The 13,578-nt window shown below is 38.9% G+C and overlaps 1 protein-coding gene across 1 annotated transcript; it reads right to left on the reverse strand.

Moving 5' to 3' along the window:
* Window positions 1-1,333: 1,333 nt before the first annotated feature.
* Window positions 1,334-11,861, reverse strand: LOC139719033 (uncharacterized). The gene is made up of 5 exons (XM_071630477.1): window positions 11,687-11,861; window positions 10,141-10,203; window positions 6,303-7,507; window positions 2,116-2,305; window positions 1,334-1,356 (listed from the first exon to the last, which is right to left on the reverse strand). The coding sequence occupies exons 1-5, from the start codon at window positions 11,859-11,861 to the stop codon at window positions 1,334-1,336; spliced, it is 1,656 nt and encodes a 551-aa protein (XP_071486578.1).
* Between the last annotated feature and the right edge of the window lie 1,717 nt (window positions 11,862-13,578).

Here is a 13,578-nt window from a genome sequence, read left to right on the forward strand (position 1 = left end):
TATGTCCACAGGTGTTCTGTTGTAAACGCGGTGCCATTTAGTCTTTTTGCAAGGCAGCGAAGGGAATATTCAAAGGGTTATGATGTCCACAGCTGTCACGCGGTGCGCTTAGTCTTTATCTAGACCAATGTACCGTTAATCATATTTAAAGTTCCTAATAAAAGGGATTATCTATACTGTTTTTATACCACCCTCTCAACAAATACATCAGTTTTAAACAAAAATCACTCTGTTCATTTACAACATTATTAATCATAATATATTGTAGTGTACCGGTACATTGTTTTTGCATAATCTTTCATTGTTGGATGGAAATAAGCGACATTGGCGTGGTATTAGCGTTTTCACCATAGCGTTTTCACCGGAAAATGATAAATAATTGAAAAATACGCTAGAATTCACTAGAAATTGCTTTTTTGTTGTTGTTGTTTTTAGATAAAGGGATATACACTGTATTATAAGCTTTGGATATTCCCTTCGCAGTCTTGATTATTAGACTAAGCGCTGTGGACATCATAACCCTTGGATATTCCCTTTGCTGCCTTGAATAAAGACTAAGCGCACCGCGTTTACAAGAGAACACCTGTGAACATAAAGAAGACAGTGCTCTTCTTTGTATAGCGGTTGGTCTCGATTCAGAAGTACAGGGATATAACAACGAGACCAAATTGATTTAAAATTCATTTACTATAACTAAGCTACTCATTTGGAAATGCTATCATAGCTTGATAAGCATATCTATGCCCGACAAACAAAATGACACCAAAAAGGTATTGCCACCTCAGATGGTACCAATATCTGGCCTGGCCCATGGACTATAAATAGAATCTACCTCCGCTGCAGTAGCGGATCGGGGGGGGGGGAGCATCGGGCGCCCCCCTTTTTTTTAAAGAAAAGAAATAAAAATTTAAAAATGGGGTGCGTGCGCCCCCTTTAAGTTTGTAAAGTCGCCCCCTCTTTGTGGAATTCCTGGATCCGCACTGCACTGGATGAGTTTCATGTGATATGATTATTGATTTGTTGGTTGTTTTTTTCTACATCATCATCATCATAATCATACAAATAGTTCCAAGTTCCATATTCCTATAATGATTATGATTACAAAATGTATATATAAATGAACACCGCTATTGTATTATCAACAAGAAAAATATAACAAGGACAAAATGTGCAGAAATCATCCAGGGGCTATGGAGCAGCTCATGATTGTTACCATTAATCTTGGTCAAGTAAAGAAGTCTATTTTCATGTTTGTCACTTGTTCAAAGAGACGGTGAAGGAAACATTGAGGTCTACTGATTTCGTTGAAAAACTGTATAACTCTTGTGGGGGCTCAGCTCGTGATGTGCACCCATACTGTGCAAAGATTTCCATAAAGGCAGGACTATTTAAGAGAGAATTGCTACCGAAATTCCAGACGATTTATATTGTTTCATATCAGGTTATACATCGATACAACCGATAGTGTCATGTTTGTATTTGTGATATTTATTGTTTTCATTGAGCAGATAAACCAATATGATAAAAAAATACTAAACATATAACAATGAACAAGTATCATGATGACATACGAGGCTTACATATTCCTGTACTGTACTGTAGAATTGTAATACAATTAAAACACTACTTGCGTAAAAAAATTCACCTGTGTAGAATTTATTCATGCTTTTTATTTCTTCTTCTTCTGTCTTCTTCTACTTCTTTTTTTCTTCTTCTTCTTCTTTGCTTCCCTGAGCATCCAATCACGCATTTTGTGTGAAGCTGCTGTGATGTCATCATCCTCGTTCATTGTGATTTGTTACAAATTTGGAAAACGGTCATATTCCTCATCACAATCAGTATAAATTCTGAAACTCGGTATCCAGTACACTCAATTGATTGATGTTCAATGCAAAAGTCTAAAAATCACGTGAAAATTTCTTATAATTCAGTGACGGATCCAGAGGGGGCACACCGGGTGCGCGCCCCCTCTGTATCTTTAGTCAAATCTTGATAAAAAGAATAAAAGGGGGGTGCTTGCGCTCTCTTTTGATTTTGCAAAGGCGCCCCCCCCCCCCCCTTTCTTTTTTTCTATTCCTGGATCCGCCCCTAAAATTGGTTGAGATTGTGACATACCCTTAAGTTCCCTCATCTTTGCTCCCCTCTTCTCGTCCAGGAAGAATTCTTCCTGCTGTGCTGGGTCGCGCTTCAAAAACTCGACTACGGCCGCAATATCCTCGTCGGTTAGGTCGAGCTCGAGCGCCATGGTGACCACCATGAGAGCCATGAAGACGCAGAATACCTTAGATAGCATGTTGGTTTGGTTCTGTGAACAAATTATAGACAAGATAGAGATAATTGCTACAATATCTCAGACATTACGCATTCTACGTATAGGGTTCTATGATATGTATCTATAAATGTGTGTGTTTGTGTATAGAATATATATATATATATATATATATATGTATATATATATATATAATATATGTATACATATATATTTAGATATATATATATATATATATTTGTACATATAGACATATCATTATTAATACATGAACATAAAGGAAATGCAGTTGTTTCTTGTTTGTTATTTTTCCAGCCAATTCATGCAAAATGTTTGAAGTAATAACGTGTATGCATGGTTTCATGACACATTCAGAGTCACGATTTATTTAGTACACTGTATTAAACAAGGAGTCGAATTAGAAATTAAGATGATTTTCGTTCTTGTAACTACAAACATGCATTTTACTTTCCAACGGAGTTTGACAAGATTTAATCATCATCTGCTATTATAATGGTGTTATGGACGTAGATGAATACAAAAATGACGTCCTTGATATAAGTTGCTAAAATCGATCGTTTTCTCTATAAAATATGGTATTGAACTGTTCATGAATGAAAATCTTCCATTCACCACGGACTGTATCTTACACAGTTATTGTATTTTCTTTCAATGAACATGCTAAAGAATATCAAACGCAGTGATGATACCGTAAATGAAAATTGCACTTACCGTTTATATTTCCCAGCAGGTGGAATAAACTGTCGACAGTTGTCTTGGTTACAACTACAATCACAGCGGAATCCTCTGGAGAAGGGGAGAAATTCAACTCATTTTACATCATCCGCTTTCCTTTATTACCTCTAAGAAAGAACCGCAAATGATGAGGTCGCCTATTTGTTTTGCCGTTATTGTTGCATTTGTTGTTATTGTTCTTTGTTTAGGTTCGTGTTTGGGTTTTTTTTTTAGGTTAGATATTAACATCTTTAAAAAGAATGATTACGGGTCACGTGAACAATTTGCCCTGTCTGCCTTCCAATCAAATTTTGACAGTCACCTCTTGACCAATGGAGCCGGAGAAAAACTTTAATTTACGAGGAAATGTCATGATTTCATTACCGGAAAGGTAACGCCAGAGTCACCGCTTTAATCTAACCTGAAGGTTTTGAATTGTAACGAGATATCAAAATTAATGACCGTTACTGAACCCCTGAAGGGCTCCCTGCAGAAACTCACTGGTAATATTCGGTCTTCTCTATCTCTCTTTCTCAGGTGATGGGACGAAACGACAACAAGGAAAATCGAATAGACATATTATTCTTTTTTTATTTATGACCTCCAATCCAACTCAATCCCCACATGAGCCTTACTTGTGGTGACATATTATATTAAAAAAGAAAATACAGTAGAGTGATAGTGGAGGTGGATCAATCATCAGCTTATCAATGCGTATTAACGACGGGAAATTAACAGACATGATAAAACAACACAAACGTGGAAAACATATGGCAGCCCTTCTCTGTCACCTTTAGTCATACATTTAGAAATACAAATCCTTACATTGCTTAGACAGGTTTATACCAATTAAGTCATTTTTTTCTCTCTCTCTAAATTTTGTTTCTTTCATCGTTTTCGCATATTCTTTCGTTTCCTTGATTATCAACATCTTACATCATTACAGTGTCAAAATAATATTCGTTCTTTTTAGTTCTTTTTGCAGCCTTAAAGGGTGTGTACAGTTGTGGTGGAGGTGAAGATTTAGCTTTTAACGTTTTATGAGATATTCAGAAACCACTCTATGAGATGTCAAAGAGCATGCGGTTCTAAGGGGGTATCAAAAGTTTATTCGATGAAAATCGGTTTTGAAATGGCTGAGATATCCAAAAACAACGTGAAACAAAGAGATACTAATAAAGTTGGGACATGTCGCCTTTTATTATTAGCACTTTTTGGGATATCTCAGCCATTTGAAAACCAATTTTCATCGAATAAATGTTGAATCCTTCTTAAAATTACATGCTCTTTCAGATTTCATAGGAGGCTTTTCATTATCTCACTTAGGAATGTTCAAAACATGAATCCCTACCTCAACCAGTACTGTACAGTCCCTGTAACTTGATTGCATGGTCTACACGTATGAAGATTGTAGTTGGAATTCCACAACATATTCGTCAGATCACGTTTGTTATTATTCAAATGCACATAGGCCTACGATTGTCTTTAAATCATGTAACCCCTGAACCAATGTAAATGCCATATCCATAGCACGTATACAATAGGTATAGTATACTTGTAATTTATACTTGATAGTTTTGAAGGCCTTGGAAAAGTTCAGGAAGATTCAACCTGTGTGAGAGACATGTTCGAAGGAGTGTTTTTGTTTTTCTTTGAGGGTTTTGTAGCGCATGAGAGGTATGTTTTTAATAATAATAATAATAATTGATATGATTTATATAGCGCCAAATCCACTCTGCAGAGTGCTCTAGGCGCGGAAGGAAGAGAAAGTGACGAAGTAAAAGACATACAAATATCAAGTACATGTAATGAGTAATCAAATTGAGGCTTTAAACAAGTGAGTTTTTAGACTGCTTTTAAAGGAGTCTGATGAAGAACAATTTTTAACGGCTGAAGGTAAGTTATTCCATAAGGTGGGAGCAGCATGGCCAAAGGCACGTGTGCCCCATATTGTAGTGAATCTTGGAATTATCAGAGAACCGGAGTTGGATGAGCGTAAAGATCTAGCAGGGATGTAATTATGGAGTAAGTCAATGTTATACTGAGGAGCAGCGCCCTGAATGCAATGAAAAGTCAAAAGTAAAATCTTAAAAATAATGCGATCTTTGACTGGTAACCAATGAAGTGATCTCAAAATAGGGGTGATGTGAGTGTGCTTCTTGGATAGTGTGATGATGCGTGCTGCCGCATTTTGAAGCCTCTGTAGCATGGAGAGCTGAGTTTGTGGTAAGTTAAATAAGACAGAGTTTCCAAAATCGAGCCTAGAGGATATCAAGGCATGGACTAATTTTTCGGTAGAAGAGCGGTTCAAATATTTTCTAATGAAGCCGATATTACGAAGTTGGTATCTTACAGATCTACAAATGCTAGAAACTTGATGAGACATAGTCATATTACAATCTAGCATTACACCCAGGTTGCGACAGGTTTGGGACACACTAATTGACATGCCGGAAAAAGAGATGAAATTAATGTCAAGTTTACCTAATTGTGTCTTCGAACCAAACATTAAAAACTCAGATTTATCCGTATTCAATTTCAAAGAATGTGAGTTCAGCCATGAATAAACATCGTTCATTGCATTCTCAAGCTGACTCAAAGCATGTAAGGCATCGGCCTGGTTAGGTTTGAAAGACAAATACAATTGAATGTCGTCAGCGTATATGTGATAATTAATTTTGTGCTGGCGCAATATGTGTCCCAGGCTAATAAGATAGATGGAAAACAAGGTGGGCCCGCCCACAGAGCCCTGTGGAACACCGCATTTGAGAGGCATAGCATTTGATTTACAGCTGTTGACATACACTGCCTGTGAATGGCATGAAAGGTAAGATTTAAACCATTCGTATGCCTGACCTTTTACACCAAGAGATTGGAGGGTGTTTAACAAAATTGCATGATTAACAGTATCGAAGGCGGAGGACAAATCAAGTAAAATCAAAGCAGTGACATTTCCACGATCCATTTCCTGTAGGATGAAATTCGACACATTGAGGAGAAGGGTTTCTACGCTATGGTAAGGACGATATGCGGATTGAAAAGGATCAAATAAAGTATTAACCAAGAGATAATCTGTAAGTCTGGAGAAAACAATCCTTTCCAAAATTTTAAACAAAAATGGAAGGTTACACACGGGGCGGTAATTTTGGAGTGAATCTGGGTCTAAGGAAGGTTTTTTCAAAAGAGGTGTTATGTATGCAGATTTCAAACATGAGGGGACGTAACACTGATCAATACTTAGGTTCACAATCATTGAAATAATAGGAGCGAAAATGGATGAACAATCTTTTATCAATACAGTGGGGACTGGATCTAAAGAACATGACTTGGGAGGTAATCTGCGAAGAAGAGCTTGGACCTCGTCGGGATCAGTGGGCTTCAGGGTTTCAAGGGAAGCTGTCGTGAGGGGCTCCTGCGCCGATTCGTCTGGACAGAGACTGTTACTGATAGTCTCTACCTTTTTCCGAAAGTAATCGATGAAAGTCTCGGCCACTGCAGAACTGTCCGTGTGGGACGGTAATGGTGAAGATTGCTTTCGATTGAGAAGGCGGTTGGCAACGGAGAAGAGCCGTTTGGAATCTTCGCCACAGTCTTCGATGAGGCCCACGTAATAAGATCGTTTGGCCTTCTTCAGCAGGGAGTTTACCACATTCTTCTGAGCACACAATAATTTCCTGTCAATTTCACTTTTACCGTTGGAAAGCCATTTGCGCTCGAGTCTCCTACGTTTCCGCTTCGCCGCTGCAATGTCAGAGTTGTACCAAGGACAGTCAGTGCGTTTCCTGATCTTTCGAGTCTTTACAGGAGCATGTATATTGAGGAGTCTGCTGAGCGCTGAGTTGTAATTTTCCACAACGCAGTCCACACTGTCAGTTGGGGAAGACATCAGTTTGCAGCTGACAATATCCTCGGCGAATGCTGTCCTGTTGATTTTCTTGATATTGCGGCAGGTGAATTCAGACATAACACGAGAAGGCTTTACAAACTTGAGCAAGCAGGAAACTGCAGAATGGTCTGAGATACCGGAAAAGACCTTGGAGCTGGAGTAGAGAACATTGTCAGAGTTTCGCACCATGATGACATCCAGAATATGATCCTTATCATGGGTAGGAGATGAGACGAGCTGGGAAATGCCATGGCCACTGATGAGATCATTGAACCTCAGCGTAATTGGGGATGAAGTATTGTCAAAGTGGATGTTCAGATCCCCCGTGATCACCAAAGGTGATGGTCTGTACATAGTCTCATCAAGAAACTGTGAGAACTCGTCGAGAAATGTTGAGAAAGAGTGATTTCCAGGAGGTCTATACACAACGACGATGTCCACACAGGAGTGTGCATACGAAACAGTTCCATGCATTGACTCGAAGGTAGTGTATTTCCGTGATGGGTTTATGACAACTTGAAGATTGTCCTTGTAGAGAAACCCAACTCCGCCTCCGCGCTTGGAGACCCTTGGACAGTGATGGAAGGTATAGCCGCTCGGACGAAGATCGGCAATAGCTGCATCATCAGACGAGGACAACCAGGTTTCGCAGATACATGTGAAATCTAAACGGTGATCGGTAACAAAATCTTGGAATACCGAAGATTTATTACGTAGGGAACGGGCATTTAAAACACCTAACTTCAAATTGTTATCAAAGCAAAAATGACCACCTCGTTTTCCCCTATGTGTCCTCCGCCTTCTGTTAATACCGAGAGAGACAATCCGATTCCAGGCAGTGGGGTTATCATTGCGCCATCTAGTTGAAAAATGGCTTGAATTAAACGAGCGAAGGGTTTGTGTATCATATGATAATGAATGTCTAGAATTCGATGAGTTTTCGATTGTCGACAAATGCAGTCCACCACTCTCAGGGCCAGGATTGGGATTTATATCTCCAGATATCAATAACAAACTCTGAAAAGTGGCCTCTGAGTTGGCGTAATAGCGTACAGGGGTACCAACGTATTTCCCCATTAATGGATAGGCTTGTGCATAATGTGCACTAACATTATGAAGGCAGATACTAGGCGTACATGCATCTAGGCAGTACCCTTGACAGCAATAACACAACAGGATCACAGTAAGTACAAAGGCTATAGAGGTGACTGGCTTCATTGTGAATGACATACAGCTGGTACTCAGTAGATTAACAATAGCACTGAGCAGTGACAGGATCAGTGAAAAATACTTCGAGCTTGACTGAACAGCAAGGCACCTGTAGCTACATGTGCAATGCACCCAACATGGCTGTACAAGCTATGCATACAGAGTGAGGCAACCCTCAAATAATTCAGTGACGGCACTGTAACAAAATAAGCTTACCAGAGCCACAAATTTGTCTAGTTGATTCTCTACACGAACAGAAACCAGATGGTACACAGCACAAGCACAAACGTTATACAAGATCAGCAAAATATAAGACAAAAGCAAGAGCAGTGTGGGCGGGCATCCACAAGGCGCGCGCTACCCAGATCTTCACGAAACTAAACTTAAATTGATTAAAAAATGTTATGGGATTAAAAATATTTCAGTTCTAGTTCATTATATTTCTTTTAATTTAAACTGAACACATAACAAAGAAATTTGTCAATAATCATTAGTGTCTTCGTTGTCTCCATTTCTTCAAATGTATATGATATAATCATTGGAATAATCTTAGCAGTGTTCATATTGTGAGGCACAGTGCCACTCTCCATATAAACATTTTGAGAAAGACACAACTTTAAATTGTTTCACATCACTCAATGCATATTATTTGGTCAATCGTTTTGCGAATTTTGTCACATGCTATCACGCACAAACGCACACACGACCAAATACATACGAACACACACACACACACGCACGAACACACACGCACGCACACACACACACATACATGCACACACACACAGTCACACCCACTTTCTTTAACAACATAGTTCGGGTCCTCTTTCCACCTTGTAACACGATTATAACCGATATACACTTTTCAACTTTTTTCTTGTATTTACCGTGTTCAAGTCGTCAGCAATCAGCATCCAAACAGTTGAACTATTTTCCGACACTGCACAAAGTTTCAAAAAGACATCAGTACCATGATTTCTGAGCTTTGCATAATCATTTCGTATCTTTATTCATCTCTCAAATGAATATGCTGTCTTCTCAGGGAAATGCATAACCCTTGTAAGGCAGCGGAAAAGAGCAATAACAACCCGTCAAATCAATATGTAGCACTGCGCAGTGCATGGTGTCGTGCATAGTCTCCACTCAAGTCTGATTTGTACATTGTCAGTTTCCCTTCATCAAGGAGGCCGTCCGGAGTGGTGAGGGTGTTTAGATGGCTCCACCACCGGCACCTGGGTAGAGTAAAGACGTTTGATTTAAGACTAATGTGTTTAGAGGCAAACTTGGAAAACAAAACAAAACGACAATAATTATGTAGGCCTATATGATTATAATGCCTACTTACAATTAGGCAAATAAAGAAATAAGATCATCATTCAGATTGACATCGTTCTTATCAATCTCTAAAGGCTTGAGCATTTACAAAAAAATTGGGAAAGATTCTTTTGCAGTTGCCATGGAGACGTACGTATACTGTAGAGAAAATGCACAAATTGGACGTGCATTATTTCTGTATGTCTGTATAATCATTATAAATCAGGGTAGGGGAGCTAAAAGGCTGAGTAAAATGATGCTGAAGGGGATTAGGAGGAGGAGGAGGAGGAGGAAGTTGTCGGGGAAAGAGGAATGGGGAAGACATGAAAAAACGAGCTGAGACGGTCCCAACCATGGTAGGACTCTCTCAGCAATGGCCTTGAATAGGTGGAATGAGAGAGGGACAAGTCCCTGGACAAAGGGGAAGTCCCTAAAAATGGGGAAGCCCCTCGACTGACGAGGAAACATCTAGATGGAGGGGAAAAGAGGAGTTGTATTATGCAACGGCAACTTGACCTGGTGGGATCGAAGCCTCTGCGTGGCGATAGCCCTGGAGCTGTTGGAGTCCGTAGAGTCGATATCGTCATGATCTAGGAGAAAATTCTGATGGTGAGCGACGCGAGCCAGATAAACCAAGGCTCTTGCGCGCATGCTCGACTCGATATATACTCTACGAACTCCAACAGGGGGCCATCGACAATAATCGAGGCTGAAGATGTGGACTTACCCCCGCAGTATGCCACCTTGCCACCACGCCTCATGCACCAACAGCCGGGGGCGCTTTCGCAAGCTAATATCGAAAAATGAAGAGAGGGAGAGAAAAAGACAGTGTTCAAACCATCATTGGAAATTAAATACACGTACTTGAATGAAAAATCCACCCACGTCCGAATTCGGCTATCACATTATTGGCAACTCCCTGCGATGTAATGCAAATACAGTATGGCAATCATTCATTTTTTTTTTCATTTCATTAAATTTGTATTACACAATATTCCCCTAACTTCAAAATATGGACTCTTATGGACTTTTATAGGCTTTCTCTTATAGATATTGTTATGAACACAAGCAAATGACAAAGTCTGCCCGTTTTGATTATAATAGGTTGGTATCATACACTGAAACTCAATCTTAACATCCTAATGGATGCCCATTTTATACTGTCTTGACAAAGAATACTCTGATGGTTAGACATTACTTAGTTGATAGACCCACTTATAGCAGTTTAACAATTTATTTGATACTGTAACTATATCAATGGTTCGATATTATTCTATGCTGCAAAAAAGCATAATTTTTCTCCTAATTCTTGTTCTCCTTCTGCATGAAAAATATGTTTAATACAGATGATAATGCTGTCTAGGATTTGAGTGAATGTTCCAATGTCAGTTTACTTAAGTTCTTATCTGTAAATTAACGGAATAAGCCAGGAAAATGTATCTCTATACTATAATTAGACAAATAGATGTGAACAAATCAGAGCCTTTCTCGGAGGTCACGCTGATTTAGACTTAGTATCATGAATGGTTATCTTTTCAGGTTTAACTTAAATACGTTTTCTAAGAACCATGCGCCATGAGAGTATTTATCTTATGGCAGACTAAAATACACATCCACAGTATTGTAATAGGTGACGAAATCGCACAGTTTGCTTAATAGCCTGCAAACGCCGATATAGAATAGAGTTACGTATCAATAACCTAAGTTTTGAGGATTAGTAAAAACCACTTAAAACAGTTTTGTATGAATCATTGGACACTCTACGAACGGAATGATATTTTCACTCTCTTTTTTTCTCTCTTTTTTATTTTTACTAAACAGAGATCATCACTGTGGCATCTTCCCACGACAGCATATACATAAGTAGTTCAGCCCAGTATAGCTTCTTAGAATTGCAAGATATAGATTACCTCTCAAGTATCTTGTATTAAGCTATCTTATCTGCAGATTATACATTTTGTCTTCTCCGAGCATTTGTAACTTAGATTTACAACTCATATCAAAATAAATGCAACATTTCCTTGGTTATTATTAGTTTCATTATGTTTTAGTTGGAGCTATACCACGTACAATCCTGAATAAAGCGTTGTGATTATCAAAAAAAGAATTTCTTAAATAAGCATATGCCTGCAATTCAACTGTTGGCAAACCAGCGTAGTACTTTATGACACAAGAAACACACTGCCTTGCATGGGGCTGGATACGTATAGCAATGAGATACCATAGTAAACAACAGGACGATGGAGGGGGGGGGGGGATTACGTAACACTCACCCTTGTACTTCCTCATGCTTTGGCCTCTCTTCTCCGCCAGCCAGAAGTCCTGCATGACCGGGTCCCTCTTCATGAACTCGACGTCGGCTGCGACCTCCTCGTCGGTAGGGTCGAATTCGAAGGCCATGGCTACCACCAGCAGGGCCATGAGTGCGATGAAAACTTTGGTCGCCATGGTTTCCTGTGAGCCAACATGATATAAACGTTATGAAAAGAGTTCTCTAAAGTTTGAAAATCTCAACATAAACTACACACTATATACGTATTATGCATCCAACAGTACCCCGAGTATATACAGACGATTTCACAGTATTCATTTTTTCATTCACATTGCATATTATGATGGTACCAGATTTTAAGAACTTTCTAGGAGGTCACTGCGGGACAATCAAAGAGCAATAAATGAACACAGGAAGAAAAAAATGAAACCAAATACCCAAAAACCAAAAGCCAAAGTGATTTTATTTGTGGGTTTGTTTGTTTCTTTGGTATTTTTTTCTTAGTCTTCTATAGGATACGGGAAATAGATGGCATTACAGTGGAAACAAAATGATTTCGATCGGGACAGAAAAAATAATAATTGTGGGCCCACACACCCCATCCCGCTAGAAGCAAGTGCTAAGAGGTAGAGTTGTACTGTTAACCCTTTGAAATATACGTGTTTACCTAAATCTACCTACAAACATGAGACATTTCTCACAGATGCCATACTTACTGTTGATGTCTTATATTAAACTGCAGCCGATCAGTGCTTCTTTCGATCTCGATGCTGTGGGACCTGTGCTCTCAACGAAAGAATCTTCCGCCATTTATACTATTTTAGCCATCTATATTCGTCTCTCCGAGAAATGACGCCACTGTCATAAAAAAAAAGAAAACCAGTCATAAAAATAGCGAAAATAAAAGCAATGACAAGAATTCTTCCAAGAATATTGCAAAGAAATTCTTTGGCTGAGACTAATCAGCTGGAATGACCCGAGCATGTTCCATGTGAATGTTTTAATTGCATAACACTGTCGTCAGCCCGCTGGACGCTTTCGATATAGCTTATTTCACACAATTTCACGCTCGAAAAAGAATAAGAGAGATAAAAAGAAGAATAAATGGCTCTATGATGCTCTATTTTACACTGTAGTTCCACATCTAATCGTGTGAATCAAACCATGATAAACAAGCATTCTAAAAAGCCTTCATTAACGTGAATAACTTTACATAAGATGCATCAAGCATATAGTTTCAAAGGGGCAGAACGAGGCGACAGCTAAGAAATGGCTGATGACTATTGGCCGCATTACATACTATGCTATGCCGAGAGAGTCAATTATTCTTCTCTTTGTGACATTATATAATAGCTTTAACCCATTGATGACGGAATGATTTTACTACAACACTCATTTCCAATGAATAGACACCTGCTCGAGTCTTCTCGGGACTCGTCCTCATCGGCATAGTATTGATTTAGGTGAGATTTCAGCATTTAACTTTTTGCCAGATATTTAAAAACCACTTTATGAAATGAAACAAAGCATGAAATTCCCCCAAAAAGAAAAGGAATTCAATGTTTATTTGATAAAGATAAAAAATGATAAAGTAATTGAAATGGTTAAGATATCAGAAAACTGAAAAAAGGGGTCCTATAAGGAGGGTCCCTACCAATAGATCAATACTGGTCCTCTTTTACTTCCGATAATGCTCCTTCATGGGCAAAGATTTTCCAACCCAGTTCTGCCCCAGGCATCTGGATTTTTTTTTTTTTTTTTCATTTTCATCAATGCTCCGGCAAATATTTCAAATCCTCTATTTTCTTGATGTTAAAACGGCCGAGGACTACATTGTAATTCAATCTGTGCCGAGGTGCTCAACTGCCCCCTTACAATAGAAAGGGGAGAGAG

This window comes from Diadema antillarum, unplaced genomic scaffold, assembly GCF_040938485.1.
Source record: "Diadema antillarum isolate AM-2024a unplaced genomic scaffold, OU_Dant_1.0 scf00000103, whole genome shotgun sequence".
NCBI lineage: Eukaryota > Metazoa > Echinodermata > Echinoidea > Diadematoida > Diadematidae > Diadema > Diadema antillarum.

Bases quoted from the DNA above. Each gene is read 5' to 3' on its own strand.
- LOC139719033 (XM_071630477.1), bottom strand. From the start codon at position 11,861: ATGGCGACCAAAGTTTTCATCGCACTCATGGCCCTGCTGGTGGTAGCC. The intron at 10,204-11,686 runs GTGAGTGTTACG...TTTCGATATTAG, and splicing joins AAGCATGAGGAAGTACAAGG to CTTGCGAAAGCGCCCCCGGC. The intron at 2,306-6,302 runs GTATTGATAAAA...ATTTGTTCACAG, and splicing joins CTTTAGATCCAGTCCCCACT to AACCAAACCAACATGCTATC.